At 42.2% G+C, this 18,391-nt stretch overlaps 1 protein-coding gene across 1 annotated transcript; it reads right to left on the reverse strand.

Moving 5' to 3' along the window:
* Positions 1-9,252, reverse strand: LOC4345272 (cation-chloride cotransporter 1-like). The gene is made up of 14 exons (NM_001403526.1): positions 9,007-9,252; positions 8,664-8,866; positions 7,246-7,356; positions 6,817-6,895; positions 6,285-6,376; positions 5,775-5,889; positions 5,409-5,509; positions 5,106-5,167; positions 4,254-4,502; positions 4,054-4,168; positions 3,152-3,346; positions 2,057-2,457; positions 1,649-1,810; positions 1-1,562 (listed from the first exon to the last, which is right to left on the reverse strand). Exons 2-14 carry the CDS (start codon positions 8,849-8,851, stop codon positions 463-465), a joined length of 2,970 nt encoding a protein of 989 aa, NP_001390455.1. The 5' UTR covers positions 8,852-8,866; positions 9,007-9,252; the 3' UTR covers positions 1-462.
* Positions 9,253-18,391: the final 9,139 nt, after the last annotated feature.

Raw genomic sequence — 18,391 nt, forward strand, 5'->3', positions numbered from 1 at the left:
TTACCAATAATTTCAGCTGATTTTCACGTGTATCAGTATAAACGTCATGCCAATCAACAACATGCCAACATTAATGGCCACCTCAGTTTGCTCATTACATCAACTGGAAATATATTTTAAAAAATGTGATACCATTGCTACTGTTTCAGTGCAAAAGGAAGCGTTGCGTTTCTAAGATTGTTACACGTATGGGGAACACCAGGGCTACAAAATTTGTGACAATTAACTGTATTGAAGCTTGCTATGTGAATCCGAGAAAAAGAATGGACATACTGTAGTTGACGTACCCAATATGCCAGCGAAAGGCCCAGCAGATCTCCTATCTCAGGGTAGGTAGCCTTCAAGGTGATGGCTTCTGACTTTCAGCTGTAAAATCTGCACAAAATCTGCTTGCCCACTTTGCTATGATGATGTTACAACAATCATATGGCAGTAGAGCCGCCAGAAGGTATACATCTCTAATCATGTGAAGAATGTGACAACATCTCTTCTGTATCCCCTAACTATCAACATGCGTGGGACGTTCTCTACAAGCAGATCCATGTACTCCATGTAGAAATACGCAGGGTGATTTAATGGTGGTGGAGGGAGGCTTACGAGGACCACAGCTGCCATTCTGGAGTACCTAAGTATTGTCGAGTTCAGCTTGAACATTGTATAGAGGAATTTCTCAATCTTCTGTTCATTCACAACTACTTGCTTTCCGTCCTCCATTAGTGGATGTCCTTCTCTTTGTGCAGTTTCCTTCATCTCAGAGAGGTATGTGCTGATCCTTCGCTGTGCACTTGTGTAAGCCTCTTGAGAATCGTCCTGTGGAGCACCACTGCTACTGCTCTCCATATGAGGTTCCCATGACTTCATAGTCACGACGATGACCTCAGCATGCATTCGAAGATCATACAAGAACTTTTTGACGTCAGCCTTCAGCTCCTCAGCATCAGTATCCTCCTCTGCTATGCAGAACACTTGGATTTTGCAGCTTTCAAAGGTCTCTTTTGTGAGCAGGAGCTGAGACAGAAGAAGCATCAATCCTCCATCTCTCACAATCCAGTAGAGGTCAATAGTGCCGTACTGTCTCTGGTACTCATTAGGCCACTCATCAAGGCCCTTCACAATGACAACGGCTTTGTTAGCAATAATGCAATCATTTATTATGCTAACAAATGTTGACGGTATCTGTATCAGATTCTCGCGACGCCAAATCTCAGGGTACCGCATCACAATAATGTTGGGCTTCAAGTTACCTAGACCCATGGTCTGAACAATGCTGCGGAAGCCCTCAGACATTGATGGCGCTACAATAATCTCTGCAACACCCTCACAGCGTTTGTACTCAATGTAAGTGTCCAGCTGACGACAAGCAGTCTTTGCATCCTCGGCCAGTTCATGATAATCACCGTCAATAATCGAGACGAAAATTGACATACCACGCCCCTTCTTCTTCATACAGTTGGCAAAATCTGCAAGCTTTGGATGACAAGGTACATTTTCTGGAAGTTTACCCCAAGGACGGCAGAATATCAGAGGAATGGGGTACCAATTCTTAGGATGCACTTGGTTTGCTGTGACAAGAATGTTCAGTGTTACAAACAAGGTAACTCTTAATAGTTTCAAATATGATATTTAGTTTCCAAGAAGAGAGTTATACCTCCTAATGATCTGAGACTTCGTAGTGCCAATTGAAAGTATGCACTCTTAAATCCATCTCCCCAGTCTCCAGCCTTACCTTTTAAGCTCACATAGTAATAGATGAGGCTTGCAAGGGCAAGGGAGACAACAGTAAAAGACCAGGATATCAAAAACATGATCACTGAAAAATTGAGAGAACGATCCAAGTAAGTGGAAAGCAGTATTATAAAGACAAAATAAGGTTGCATTAAAATATTTGTGCGAAAGTACAAGTTAAACAATACTTCAGTACATTATGGATGAGGGTGGTATTAAAATGCATGAGCATGTCAGAAGTCTTTAATCAAAATAATGTCCTAAGAAAGCATTACAGCTCATGATGCATGCCATTGTGTCAAAATGAATTTGTAATAGTATATAGTCATACCAACACAAAGCAATGCACCAACAAGTGATAAACTCCAATGGTGAAATTTCCAACGAGGACGCCAACTAGGAGCATCAAGGAGGTCAAGGAGAAAGCATGACAGGTTCACACCAGCATAGCACAGAAGGAAAAACATTGTGATGGTGGGCGTAATCAAATCCAAGTTGCCAATAACCACACAGCAGATACAAATGAAAGCTGTGAATAAAGTGGCTGAGTGAGGCTCAGCCCCTTCAGAAACCTTGAAGTAATTAAGAACTGGAAGAATGTCATCATTTGCTATTGCTGCCAGTAATCTTGGAGCCCCTGTCAAACTCTGCAGTGCTGCGCCTAAAGTAGACAAAATAATACCAATATAAATCACTGCTGGAGCAGGCCATGCCACTGTAGCAGTAAGAAGCCTGCAAGTATTAAGTATATTTATGAGTTGACCAGAGAAGAAATCAGTAGCATAACAGCTCGGTATGGACTAGGACAAAATTAACATGTACACTACAGTCGTGTGTAAAAAATGTACTCCCTCCGTTTCACAATGTAAGTCATTCTAGCATTTCCCATATTCATATTGATGTTAATGAATCTAGACATATATATCTATCTAGATTCATTAATATCAATATGAATGTGGGAAATGCTAGAATGACTTACATTGTGAAACAGAGGAAGTAGTTGTTTACAAAGAAAGAATATATTCACAACACTTATCTAAGTTGTGCCATGGTACAAATTATTAAATTGCCAATATAAACCCATGTTCTGCCAATTGTTTATGTTAGTTTCAAATGGAAGAAAAAAGGAGCAGGTAAATAGTTATGGTCAGACAAGCATGCAGCATATACTCTGAAAAGGATCTCTTATAACTGTACCAAACAATTGAGATTCACAAAAAAGAAAAACTACATGCCCTTAATTCCTGCAACAGCCAGTAGAATAGGAGTAGCAGTTATAGTTGCACCATAAATCTGTAAGGCCAAATTATCTTCCTTCCTTGATGGGATCAATCAAATGAATTAGATAAATATAACCTGAGCTGATGCATTATCTACAATTGTAAAGCAGGAGCACTTATAATATGCAGCATTAAGAAGTATGTACCTATCAGTTAGAAGCTCTTCTCTTGTGGCCAAGGCTCCAAATAGAAGGACAGAGAACAGGTACATGGCAGTTGTTGTAAGAGTTGCAGATAATGTTCCAATTGGTATTGAACGTTGTGTGTCCTTCAGTGAAGCCGATCGGTTCGAACCAGCCATAATTCCAGTCACTGCTGGGAAAAAGAGGCCTACCAAAGCACTGAAAAGTCAATATAGTTAGCAATTTACATTTAAGAAAACAAAGAAATAAGTAAAGTGCACTGTAGATCCCTAAATTTGCACCAAGGTTTAGGGACTTGTTTGAAACTTCAGTGCAGGTTTATTATAACGGAAGAAATAGAACATATTCTCATGAAATAACTCAGGTTCATTGCTAAAAGACACTCTTTTAGGAATGGAGGTAGTGTTTCCTTAATCTTAGAGATATACTATTTCTTAAGAGTCAAGTTATCCCATCAATATAGGAATGGGATTGTATCTCTATTCATTAAGCAAGAAAAAAACAATAGTCTTTAGTCTCTCCCTCTTCCCTCTGCCCTTGTGGTGCGGCTGCCTCCATGGCGCCATCATGCCACTGCGGTCCATGGACACCTCAAACAGGCCTAAGGGCCCTTATACCAACCACAAGCATTACGAAGCAGCTGGGCTAGTCAAGCTGAAGGGACACTAATGAGTCGATGATATGTGGGCTCCAAAGGTTTACCCGAATCCAAATTAGTAACAAATAACGAGCAGGACTCATTGCCAAGATTGCTCAAAGTTCATAGTTCATACCGTCTCATAGGGTCAAGTGAAAAATTATTCAAATTTTGTGGTGCTTCATATACTGGGTAATGCTTACTTTCCTCATAAAATTTCCATAAAATGACAAGTTATTTATATTTCTAGAGAAGGTAAAAAACTTACTTGAAATCCCAATATATGGAGCCATTTGGATCAGGAACTCCAGCATTGTTTGTGCGTTGATATTCTGAGCCCCAGTTGTCCTTAAATGTGGTTATACTCAACCCAGTAATTCCCTCTAGATAGGCAAACCAACATTATAAATTTATGGATCAGTACAATAATGGTGATCCAATATAAAGTAAACAATAAGGTAAACTTACTTGGAGCATTGTGCCTTGGTGCAATGAAAACACCAAGATAAATGCACAACAGTGAAAAGAGGACTGGTATTAAGAAGGCAGGTGCAACCTTGTTGATGATTTTGACACCGCCAAACACAATAAAGCACAGCAGTATGGTTACAATAACACCATATACTTGAAGGTCATGCAAGCTGGGTGTTGATATAGTTGCTGTGCTAGCTGTTGCAGTGCCATTTACTAATGTATTATTGACTACTGTGACACTCTCTGCATTTAAAACAGAGCTGGCGAGTAAGTCCAAATAAAAATAAAAAAATAGCATCACAAGTTAAGAAAATAATCCGTATTGCTCAGTACAGCCGTCCTTTCCTTTCTCAACTTCAGTCAACTAATTAATTCATTATGTTTGGCATTGCTATGTATAAAAACGTAAGTATAAAAACAAATAGATCCTGCATTGCTATGTAGGCAATTAACCGTGCTAGCTTGATTCCTCATGATAAAAAGGAAGAACAGAAATAAGTGAATGACAGAATAATGATGGTCATATACTCATAGGAGGCTGAACTAACTAAAAGAGAATGTCCAACTATGCACCTCTGAAGAGCATTACTCATACTCAAAGATAACACTAAAGCCAACCTAAAAGTACTTTCTCCCAAACATAGTCAATGCTTTTGCACCTTGGTATTCCTTTCCTCCAAGAGAAATTTGACTAAGTTTGGCTAACAGAAATGCATAATAAAGTAAATATAGACACCCTTCATGTCCTAACAAAAGGCTTGAAGTATACTGTTCCATTTTTTCTACCATCCTCACAAACATAAAGTAAACTTACTGACTATAGTATTACTTGTAAGTTGTTCCTACCTTTAAAAAAACCAGCAGAAGGAACTGCATCCAAAAAGGTTTCTACAGCTCCTAGCACATACCTGAAAATGACAGAATAAGTTAGACACAGAGAGAAAAGGGGACAGACGTCACAGACCCATGTGCGAATGCATGCAAAATTACGGATAAATGAAAGATGAAAAATTTTATAATTTGAAATTTCAATCAGTATAAGAAACAGCAGTTGCATCACGCAACTATTACTTATCCATCTCCCGCTATGCATTTTCTTTAACAAACTAAAGATGTTTGGAAAAGAAATCTGAGTGCTTAAACACTTACATGGATCCAGCAACTGCATTTCCAAGGAAGAAGCATAGTCCAATGCTAACTCCAACTTCAGGACCAAGCGCACGCCCAATGAGATAGTATGGCCCACCACCCTATGGATCATAAAAAATGAACATCAAAACAATCGCGGTCAAGTTTTTATAGGCAGCAATGAACAAAATCAAAGCAAGCTCTAAAAGTATTACCAACATTGAATCGAAATTTAATTTATCCCTCCCTAATGGATTTTAGGCATACCCGGTATCAGGTTCGACCAGTGAAATAGAAATGCAAAGACAGCGCTAAGAAGCAAAACATGGGGCATAGCAAACCTTATTCTATTAACTATTCCACATGTAGTTCTTACATTCAGCGTACCTTCATTGCTCCATTCGTTGCAATGGCACTTAATGATATTCCAGTTAAAAATGTGCATGCACCACAGAACGAGACTAAAACAAGCGACTGCCATACACCTGCCATACCTACAATCCTACAGGAAGAAAAAAAATATTAGTCAGTTGTTGAAAAATTGAACAGCATAAGGGCATAAAAAAGATACAGGGTTAACAATGCACAAATACCACTTCTACCTATATGAATAACAGGGTAGGTAATCAAGGGATCAATACATTAATAAGTTAACATGTCAAAACTGGATAGCAATATTTACATTTAACAATTTTGCTTTACTAATTTTGGACTTGGTTCTATAATGGGAAAAGGCCATACAGTACAAGAAAGAAATGCTACAGGTAAGCTTCTGTCAAAAGAACAATGGGAACACAACATTGACAAGCACAGGAACAAAAAAATCATAAAAAATAATAAGGGCTTTGGAACAAAACAAATATGGGAAGTTAAAATAAAGTATCCAGAATATTTTACCATGTAAAACGGATATAATAAATGATTCCCAATATATTCTGCAAGCATGGGACAAAGACACCCATCATGGTACCAAACTTGGGTCCAGTTTCCTGCCAGACCAACAAAAGTAATGGAATCAAACGTCATAAACTCAAATGCCATGAACAAATACAAAATAAAAAGAACAAAAATGATGGCAATGAACAGAATCAACACTGAACAAATTTTAAAGACCGGGAATGGGCCTATCGATATTTCAAAAAAGCTGAATTATGCAAATCAACAACTTGTTTATGCTTTTAAGAAAATGTAATTAGACATATAATGAAACTCTGAATACAACAGATGACGCTACCAGTAGAAGTGCATTGGTTTAAATTCTGAAGCCATATCTAGATGCAAAAATGTAAATCATATGTATTGAATTATTGTTACTGGTTTGTTGCACAAGTTAAAAACAAAAAATATGTAGCTATTCACTATCAAAATGGAAACCTATGACTTAAGTTAACAGCTGGGCTTCATCCAAAATGGTAAAATGGAGAATAACCTTTGGGCGTCCAATCGTAATTGCAACATCCTCACCGTCCCTAGGACTGGAAGGGGCCTGAATCTGTTCTCCTGTCATGCTGTTCAGTTTCAATCAGATGCTGATATCATAAAGAAAAATCAATAGTTCTAACAATTTCTTTGTAGAGCGCATGCTTCATATTAGTCAAAACATTTAGGTTGAGTTCTTTTGTCACTTTCCCAACCCACCTCTCTCATTTTCTGTGCGCACGCATTTCAAACTACTAAACGGTGTGTTTTTTACAAAAAAAAAAGTATATACAAAAATTGCTTTAAAAATCATATTAATCTATTTTTTTAAAAAATAGCTAATACTTAATTAATTATGCGTTAACGCATATATAGTTTTGCGTGCCGCTCAAACACAGCCTTAGGTGCTTAACAAACAGAGGCAGAGCATGGATCATACCTCTTGAGGCCCAAAATATTTACAAGAGAGTCAAAACCAAAAAGCTCAAGCTTTGAATCCCCTTGTGAAACAGTGTGATCTTCTTGCATGCTTGGATCCACCGTTAGATTCCTATGACATGTATAAAAATTGAGTTAGCTTGTACATGTTGAAGCAGGACGGCCAGCATTTTCCTCCAAATTCTCCTCTCAATTGTTGATGTGAATTAAAAAGGTGCACATGAAAGGAAATTATGCAGAAGTTATGCCTAAAAATCTCTCTTAATGTGCAATAAAAAATATGAACATATTCATGAGGCAAATAAGATAATATATATCAAGTAACATATATTTCATTGATGCACATGACATGTGCAGGGTACTCCCATATCCATATAGAAACCACTTCCCGCGCTATGAAACTCACAAATTAAAATTGATATGACAAAACAGAACACATCTTTCTTCAAGAAGTAACTATTGTGACGTGTATTTAACTTATGGAAAAAGATGCACGTGCTAAATTTTTTTTACAAACTTGTTACAAACGCTGATTGTCATGCTATGGTTAAATCTTTGACTTTTTAAAACTTCCAACTAACTAAATCAAATGGTTGAGATATTTGTTAGTAAGAACTTTTTAGTAGTATAGCACTTCTATTAACTTATTTGAGCATAGCAATATAAATACAGAATCAAAAATCACAGCAATGTGGTTACATATTCCCTCTGTCCAAAAATAAACAAACCTAGGACGGGATGCGACACATCCTAGTACGATGTATTTTAGGATGGAGGGATTACATAAGAGCCTGATGTATCATTTCACATGGCAATATCATCTAATCCAATGAGGCAATATTAGCTACAACTGAAAACATCAGCATCAATTTAAGCATTGTACTAAGCAACAACAACCAGTGTTATGAACTTATGATTGGTCCTGAGTATCTCAACAGCAACCAGCAACAGGCTCTTCCATTAAAATTTAATTGAAACCAAGTAGAATCAAATTTCAGTATATCAGTGCAAAATTTGAGAAGCAGTAACAATACAGTTGGAGGTATGCTACAAAGTAAATAAAGCACGTTTGACTTTCCAGCCTTGTCCTGATAACTAAATCTGGAAATGAGGAGCAAAAACAGAAGGCCATAAGCCCAACGGCTAAAATGATAGTTCCATAGCCAACATATGTTGGAGATGTGCCCCACAGTGCTTCACATGGGTTCCTAACACCAAAACTACCATAGGGTTGATTGGTGAAACACTACATCCTTTTTTTTTTTTGCTTAATAACGCACGAGCAAGACAATGCACGATCGGATTTGCACAAGCAATGGTATACTAATTCAAGCAGTACAAGTGTTTTAGTCTACTCCCCCTAGAAGAGAATATTGCTAAAATTCGATCTCCAAAATTTGAAGCGAAGCTTCCATATACCTTGGTGGCTGGGGCGTGATGCCACTGACGGCTGCCACAGCGGTAGAGGAGGAGGAGCCGGGCTCCATGGAGGTCATCTGGATGACGGCGCGATCGCTGGAGCCGACGGGGCGATACCTCCTGCCGTTGGGCGGCGCGGGCACCGGCACCCCGTCGTCCGCTGCCCCCTCGATCTCCCCGTTCTCCATCCCTCACTCTAGCAACTACAACGCACAGTGAGATATAGGGTTTAGCGCCACCTCCTGCAAAGAGAGAACCCCCTCCACGGCCAGCGTGATCCAGATCCACACCGCCGCGACGCACACCAGCAGAGAAGGGACTAGGGATTGTAGCATGTGCTCACCTTGCGTCGTCGCTGTCGGAGCTTACCGGGGAGGAGAACGAAGCCATGGTCTGTAGTCGGCAGCCGGCAGGGGAATCGGTGGCGGCGGACGGCGTGCTGGCGACGGAGGGCGCTAGCGCCGGCCGGCGGACGGTTGGAGGCGCCTGGCGGCGCGACGACGGCTGCAGGCTCCGGAGCGCCGCGCCCGTGTCGACGGCTGGGGCGGTACAGCGCCCGCGCGAGAGGAGGCGGCGGCGCGCGCGCCTGGTGGCCGGTGTGGCGGAGCGGTCTGCGTCTGGATCTGGAAGATGTGGTGGTTGACTGGTTGATTAGTGTTAGGTGGTAATATATACTTGTTAATTGGGCTTCAAGGGTCAAAACGTCTGGAAAGTCTAGAATTGGTCTAGCTACAGTGAATGCGGGTCACCGCGCGCCGTCTCCACCCCGTTATCGCCGATGCTAGTAAGTTTGGGACCATTTGATTCCTCCTCATGGAGGATAGATATCAATGATATTTATGTCATACCAACCATCCCCATTCTCTAATATGTGAGTTCACTACGAGGAATCAATTATCAGGTCTCCATTGCCATCCCTACTTGCAGCACACCAGACGATTCAGAATTGGGAGTTTTAAGAATTGAGGAAGAGACTATGTACAACATAAGAGATATTTTTATATTCTCATTTGTTAATCTGAGCGGAACAAGTTCACTATAGGTTCCTCAACTTGTGGCCGAGTTCAAATTTGTCTTCAAACCGCAATACCAGATATAGGGAGTCCCTTAACTTGACAAACCGTTGTATAGAAGGTCCCAACCAAAAAAGGGGATCATGATTTTCTCGAGCTACTCAACCTCTGACATCACATCCTCGCACGATGGTTCGGCTCCACCCTTTTTGAGGACCTCCTTAAGGTCGATCTCAGGGTGCGTGAGCCATACACACGTGAGGACGTGGCATGCGTCGGTACGAAGACCAGCACATGTGTCCTCGGCCACCCCCACAGCGTGGTTACTGGGAACTTCTTCAAGTTTCTCGATAAGGTCGGCTAGCGAGGATACTATCGTGGTCTCGTCGGAGTAAGGAGGAACCCTATCGTGGATCCCCAAACTACGCGCTAGCGTGTCCATCCGACCGTAAATTTGCTGCATCCCCTCACGGATTGGTGCCAAGTGGCCCTTCGTCTACACCATCCGTGTCTCCAGTCCCTGCCGTTGTTGCTCGTGGCCTGCGACAAGGTCCTTCATCTTCTGAAGGTCCTCGCGTGCCTCCGCGAGCTGGCTCTCCAATTGCACGACGCACCCATCCGAGGACGAAGCGACTTTCCCAAGTCGCTCGATCCTGGCGAGCATCTCGCGGGTGCCCATTTCGAGTAGGCAGCATGCCTCGGCCAACTTGTCGGCTCCGGGCACAGACGAGATGGCAGGCAGTGAAGGAGGAGAAGGAGCGGGCAGAGTTCGCGTGGTCACGACAACGGCCGGTGGGGACAAACTGGTGTCCACACGACCTACGCTTTGAGCGGAAGTCGCGGGAGAAATGCTATCAGAAGCACAAGTTAGAAATAATAGAAACAGAAACAAAAAAATGCAAGACAAGACAACGATGTTTGAGACTTCACTTACTTTGGTTTGTGCCGCTTCAGGAGTTTCCTCCGCGGTGCTGGGGGAGCTCCGATGGCGGCTTGGAGAAGAAAGCGAGTGAGAACGATGTCGTCTTTGATAGAGCCTGTTCACAAGAGATGTAGTCGGAACTCACCTCAGAGTTGCTTGTCTGAACAAGTGTACCGACGCCAGGGGAGTGTTTGGACACACCCGCCCATTTCCTCTTAGGCACCTTGGCGCCACTGCCGCTTGGCATGATCACGGCATCAGTTTGCTCAGAGGCAACCTTGTCTTTCAGGGTGGAGGAGGCTTGATGATCGACAAGGGGGCCAATTTCATCCGTCAGAGGAAGAGCCTACATGATTTTAGATTACTCCGTCTTCAGATTCAAAAATACATGAAGGAAAGGCGGAGTAATAGGGAACTGCTTAATTGATGGTGGCGTCCTTATCAACAGAAGAGAGGTCACAGATGGAAGTCGGTAATTTGTCGGAGTCCGATGGAGGACTGATGACAACATGACCCACTCTCGTACCCAAGGTTTTGTCATCGAGAACTACAGTGGGGTTATGCATATATCATAAGTCAATAATAAAGTCATTACACGAATCAAGAGCAAGTGGGTTCCGAGAACGAATACCCCGATCTAATATCCGTGTCTCGTCGTTAGCTCCTATGTAATCGAACGTGGGGTGAGCACGAGCTTGGAGAGGTTGGATTCGACGACGTATGAAGTCAGCGGTGACCTTATACCTCAACAACCCTTGTTCTCAGAGACCCTTGTTCTCAGAGGCTATGGAATTTGTCTACGAAGGCTTGGAGGGAGGGGGTCAAGGAAGGTTTAGAGGTCCAGGAGGTGGAGTGTTCTGGTTGCTCGTCTAGGACAACAAGGACATAAGAGAGTTCTTCTACATGGAGATAGAAGCACTTCGATCTCCATGAGCTCCGAGATGAATGGTAGTTGAAGGGGATGTATTCCGCCTTCATCCAATCTTGGAGACGGAAACCGCAGCATCTAGAGATTTTGCAAGATTCCATCCATTGAAGCTCATAAAAATAGCAAAACAGATCAAGAAATGGTACTACCCCAAGGTAAGCCTCACAATGGTGAGCGAAGATGCTCATGAAAGCGATGGAATTTGGGTTCAGGTGGAGAAGATGAAGGCCGTAAAAATTCAGAAGAAGTAGAAGGAACTCAGAAGAAGGAGGTAGAAAACCACACTGAACGAAATCTCTAAAACTACAATTTGTCCTAGAGCGGGTTTAGGTTCAGTACCACCTTCTGAGCGCTCCACGTTGTTACACTCGGGAAGAGATCCCTCCACGTGCAGTTTCTTCACCTCGACGGTGTCGATGGTGGTTTTTCCAAATCCATCAAATCGAATTAGGGGATGGCAGAGGAAAAGGAGAGTTAGGGTTTCTTGATGGCGAAAAAGACCTAGAGAGATGTGCGCATAGGAAGACGAAGGGTTGATTGAGTAAACGGACTCAAGATGGCTCTGTCATGGTTATTGATACCACATACCCAATAGTAATCGACTAAGCTCAGCGGAGCCCACTACATACCAAGTCTTATACGGAATCATACCTCGTATATAGGAGTTCCAGATAAGGAAGAACAAGTAGAGTTCTATATGGAAACGACAAGGATTACTCAGATTATATCTATATTGGTCTCCCTAGTTTTACTTAGACAAGGGGGCATCTATGGGTATAAACACAAGCCCCCCTAGGAGGAGAGGGGGAAGCCACAAAATCAACATAGATCAATACAAGCCAAGACATGCCGTCAGATATCAATATCAGAGATTAGCCTAAACATACCCCATCCGGTTCCTACGGAGGCCGGCAAGAGGGATCTAGCACTATCTCTGATCACGCCGAGTGCGGATTCGAGGAGGAAGACTATCATGTCATCGACTACAAGTTGGTTATCTAGCCGCCAAGTCGACGACAACTAAATATGTTATCCCAAATATTGTACTTGTGTGATCCTGATGAATAAAGAGCAACACCGGCTTCGGCCAACAGGACGTAGGGCTATTACCTATCAGATAAGGGGCCCGAACCTATATAAAAATCCTTGTCTCCGTCTCTTTTACTTCAATATCGCATATACCCTGGTACCAACGATTCCCATACTATGCAAATACCGTAGTCGCGATATGAAACGTCGACAGTAGCGCGCCAGGTAGGGGTCGACAGTGGCGCGCCAGGTAGGGGGATTTTTGGTGCTTCAAGGTTTTGACGAGATGGGTTTAAGAAATGGATTTCCCGACAACAATCTCTCGACTTTGGCTTTGGGAGATATCACGGAGGACATCGGTTTAGCATTGTCGGCCACGAGATCTCGGTCCGTTCCAACCACTCCCGAGCATACGTCCGCCGCCGAAATCTTAAAATTAATCTACCGTCAGCAGGTTAACCGTTCTACTTCTGGTTGTAATCATAGTTATATCGGTCTCGTTCTTTTAGTACTGCTCATGTGTTTTTTATTGTTCCCTGGTTTATACATGCACACTTACCACCGCCGACCAAGTCCGATGGCCCTCATGATTGAGTTTTGACTTGTTCTCGGATACGACGGGATGCTGTGCCGAAGAAACCAATTGGGCTACACAAGCATGATGCAGGAGCAGAGATAGGTCGACTCCATGACACATCAACACACATGACGCTTGCATTCAGACCAATCAGTACACAAACAAAGGTAATTACTAGTTTAATTATTTTAAATTAATATATTAATTTCGTAGATACATCCGGCATGTATCTACAAAGGTACGCAATATTTTATATACAATTTACCGTACCTATTTTTCAGATCATACAATATTGCCAGATCCATAATTTATTATGTTTACCTAGAGCATGTTTTTATATATACAATATATGTTATGCGAGTGTTTCCAATGTTAGGCTGACTATGGTTTAATGTTGGGGCTCGCTCTATTTTCTTATATATAAATCATACTCCCTCCGTTTTTTAATAGATGACGCCGTTGACTTTTTTTCACATGTTTGACCATTCGTCTTATTCAAAAATTTTATGCAAATGTATAAGATATAAATAACACTTAAAGTACTATGAGTAATAAAACAACTCATAACAAAATAAATTATAATTACGTAAATTTTTTGAATAAGACGAATGGTCAAATATGTGAGAAAAAGTCAACGGCGTCATCTATTAAAAAACGGTGGTAGTACTTGCTTATGGTTTACATAATGTCTGATATTTAATCTGCTCGCTATATCCTGATAATACTAGAAAGTTCATGCAGTTTTTTAAGTACATACTCGATATTCTCTGCTATATATCTTGCCTTCTAGAAAATATTTTTCAGGAACAACTGAGCACTCAAGTAGGTTATGGTCGAGTGCACCCCATCATCGAGAACGCTCTCGACAAATGCTTAGTTGTCACACGCAACCTACCAACGAAGACCGACGACCTATCACATAAATAGCGACGGCTACGGCTGAACTATTTGGGAATAGGTTGTTAATGGATAATTCCTCGCAAACGTTGTCGGCTTGATCACCCGACATGATTGCGAACATACATCCAGATATGCTATAAGTTGGGTATATGAGTCATGCTGGCCACATGAGATGCACATGTAATAACCAACTCTAGCGCCCCTATAGGTGATTAAGAGATGCCTACTCCTAGTTATTGACCAGATAGTTGTAGCGACATCCCGCCGCCTATCAATTTAAATTCACTTGTGGACCGTTGAACTCCATCTATCACTGTCGAAAGCTCCATGTCTCTACGGTCTTACACCGGGATCGACCAAGTGAGTACGGCAGATATTGATAAGGGGAGTCGTGGATAACAAGAGATGCTTTCGTGAATACGGTTTGTTTCCGTATGCCTATCAGTTGCCTATAGGTGGTCGAGATACACCTACACCTGGTCCTCGACCAGTAGATCATAGCGATCTCTCACTACCTAAAAATTCATCTTCAGGTGATCGAGATACGCCTACTCCTGATCTTCGACCAGTCGGTTACAGCAATCTCACGACACCTAACGCGACAATCAACATTGTCGTGATAGCGACAACCAAGACCGACTAGATCGCCGTTGTCGCCAAGACGACAACGTCCAGGACTAACGACATTAGGATGACAACGGACAAGGTTAACGACATCACAACATCACACGACGACGAAAAAACTCAAGATCCCCAGACTTATAGAGGGCCCGAGGATGAGGTAGTAGGTCCAGGAGCGGAACCTCAGACTACGATAATTCCTCACTCCTTCGTCGTCATCAAGAGGCAGTTCTCGCAGGTCGCGAGAATGTCATACATCTATTACTCTGGACTCCCTTCAAGTGGTCGAGGTACTACTATGACTGGTTCTCCACTAGCAACGTAGCGATCCTTACGCCACGACTTCTAATGGTCGAGGTACGACTACGACTGGTCTTCGACCAGCAATGTAGCGATCCTCGCACCACGACTTCTAATGGTCGAGGTACGACTCCGACAGGTCTTCTACCAGCAGCGTAGCAGTCCTCGTACAACGACTTCCAAAGGTCGAGTTATGACTACGACTGGTCCTCGACCAGTAGCATAGCGGTCTTCGCACCTCAATTTCAAACGGTTGAGAGACTCCTACTCCTGGTTCTCGAACCAGTAGGTCGTAGTGATCTCTTATACCTCCATTTCAAGTGGTCGAGTTATGACTACAACTGGTCTTCGACCAGCGGTGTAGCGATTCTCCCGCTAATTCTTCGATTTGTTGAGTACAACTATACACCTGGCCTTTGCCTAATGTGGTGGCCGTCTCAGCATCTATGTCAATTTCTGTAAGTATTTATATGTGCAATATTTATCCGTTGATCCCCTCTTCTTATATCGCCTCGTCTTGAAGGCGGTCCTATTGTCCCTTTACGTTGTTCTGACAAAGCCTCCGAGAAACCTAAGGGGATTTCGGTTAGGGACGCCCAGAACAGATAAGGCTTTGTTAGATTCTAAGAGCCAAACAATCATGTAAAACCTGGTCATGTAAGAGTGCTCAATAGACGCGTATTAACCAAGCCGTGTAATCAGAAATTGATTTTTCCAACTTCACGGCTGGGGGCTAGGATTTGTCAGCTTCAGCATGGTTTGTTATAAGATTCAAGCTGTCTTTGTGGAAAATGGCTTTTCCATAAAAATAGTTTGGGGCTAGGAAGAGTACCAAACTCCGTTTGCTGAGGTCAACTCTAGCGAGAGTACTCTTTTATTGTCACACGCAGATTCAATTTATTTTCAATTTTTCCATACATATTATATCATGTTACCCTTGAGCGTTCATTCGGGGGCTATTTCTATTTAATATTCTATTTTGAGTATTGATTTCAGGAAAGTTCTATTCAACATTGTCGAAGACTCCGTGTCTCTACGGTTCTACACCGGGATCGACTAAGCGAGTACGGCAAATGTTCTGAGTATTGATTTCAGGAAATCAGACATCACAACAATCAAGTTAGATTTCAAGGCTTTGTCGCAGACTATACGCCTACTCGATTACTCGAGAACGGTTGATGGGGCTTGACAAGGAATATGGAATGAAGCGATGGTGTATCCGCAGAGATGGAATTTCTTGACTTCAATTCAAATTCTCGATTACAGCAAGACGGAAGACTTAGTCGCATGCTCCGTATCTTCTCGGTCAACATCAGAGATTAACCTAGACAAACCTAATATAGCGCCTACAAAGGTCGATAAGAGGAATCAAGCGTTATTTCTGATCACACCGAGAACGGTCAAGTGAGCACAACAATAGTTGTTCTAAAGTCTTCGATCGAGAAACTTAACTCGTTCATTTGCATTGAAGTCGGGGACTACTGTCAAGGTTATGGATACCACATACCCACCATATACCAAGTCTTATACGGAATCATATCTCGTATATAGAAGGAGTTCTGGATAAGGAAGAACAAGTAGAGTTCTGTATGGAAACGACAAGGACTACTCGGATTGTATCCATATTGGTCTCCCTAGTTTTACTTGGACAAGGGGGCATCTATGGGTATAAATACAAACCCCCCTAGGAGGAGAGGGGGGAAGCCACAAGATCAACATAGATCAATACAAGCCAAGACATGCCGCCGGATATCAACATCAGAGATTAGCATAGACATACCCCATCCGGTTCCTACGGAGGCCAGCAAGAGGGATCTAGCACTATCTCTGATCTCGCCAAGTGCGGATTCGAGGAGGAAGACTATCCTGTCGTCGACTACGAGTTGGTTATCTAGCCGCCAAGTCGACGATAGCTAAATATGTTATCCCAAATAGTGTACTTGTGTGATCCTGATGAATAAAGAGCAACACCGGCTTCGGCCAACATGACGTAGGGCTATTACCTGTCAAATAAGGGGCCCGAACCTGTATAAAAATCCTTGTCTCCATCTCTTTTACTTCAATCTCGCATATACCCTGATACCAGCGATCCCCATACTATGCAAATACCGTAGTCGCGATATCAAACATCGACAGGTTCTTGGAACCAGAATTCATAAGCTCACTATCTGACAGTTCGAATTCCAAGGAATGGAGAGAGAATGCCGCCGTGATTTTCTTAGGATTGTTTATGGCAGTTGTTTAGACTTAAATTCAAATTTGTTAAAGGACCATTGCTCTTCTGTCATTAACATTGAATGTTTCATGTCTTCTCAAATTTTTTTTTGAGAATGACCAAGATAATACGACGTCGTTGATTGAGAAGTCTGGGTGCGAGAACGAGTACTTATTTGATTTGAAGTCGGGGGCTAATGTCAGGGTTATGGATAAGGTATATCCTCTATCCTATGAGTTATGAGATATACGAATACGGTATATCCTCAAGTATACGAAAAGGATCCATGTTCGTTAAGGAAATCATTGAGATTTTACGGAAACACTCCTCACGGGTAGGACCATGTCAGATTACTACTTAGAGAGCATCAGGACTGTATCATGTCGTGCAGGGTCCGAGATCTCCGAGTTCTACTTATAGACCAAGGTGATTCACGGTATAAATACATACCCCTTGGGGGGGGGTGCAAGGCATTGAATCCTGAGTGCAAAACACCCGCCAACACAGAAGCAATTCAAAGGACTTGAAGCCTCTTCGCTGATAGATCTCGTCGAGCCCCTCTCGATAAGGATCTCGTTGATTCTCATACCAACGTACCCCAAAACCCTCATAATACGGTCTACGGGTATCGTCCGTTGACAAAATGTCATATCCATGTAAGTAAAGCCTTTTCAATATAGGAGTATGTCAAATTGGTTAGCAACGTGGTTTCATGAAATTTTAAGACCTTAATAGACGAGGCTATATGCCACGTGCTAAAATCTGTGTGATTTTATATAACTTGGAGCACAATAGATGAGATTTTTTGAAATTTACTCAAATTTCCAATTCTTGAGCATGGCAATTTTTTCCACCGAGAGCTGGTTGCAAAACCTGGTGGTGGGACTGTGCATTTGTTCTTGGCCACGTTTTCTTGGAACATCTTGGAGTTACTTCTAGAATTTGCAGCAGACAACATATTGGGTGTCAATAGATGGTAATGAGAAGTTCTAGTCCCTTTATGTTGGCATCATGGCTAGTGTATGAGAAATGGATTGTGAGTTTGTTCAGATAGGATAAAAGAAGTCCTAAGTTCATGAGTTGTATGATTGTGCCAATTTTCACGGAGGGTTGATTCATGCAAAGCTAAAAGCACCATGGCCTTCACCTTAGGAGAATGACGGTATGCACTACTTGACCAATGGGATTGCATATATACCCTAGTGGAAGAAAGGGCACAATTG

Source organism: Oryza sativa, chromosome 8 (genome assembly GCF_034140825.1).
Source record: "Oryza sativa Japonica Group chromosome 8, ASM3414082v1".
Taxonomy (NCBI): domain Eukaryota; kingdom Viridiplantae; phylum Streptophyta; class Magnoliopsida; order Poales; family Poaceae; genus Oryza; species Oryza sativa.

Coding starts and splice junctions, on each gene's coding strand:
- LOC4345272 (NM_001403526.1), bottom strand. CDS start 8,851: ATGGAGAACGGGGAGATCGAGGGGGCAGCGGACGACGGGGTGCCGGTG. Junction 1,811..2,056: donor TGGTGCATTGCTTTGTGTTG/GTATGACTATAT, acceptor TCAATTTTTCAG/TGATCATGTTTTTGATATCC. Junction 1,563..1,648: donor AAGTCTCAGATCATTAGGAG/GTATAACTCTCT, acceptor TTCTTGTCACAG/CAAACCAAGTGCATCCTAAG.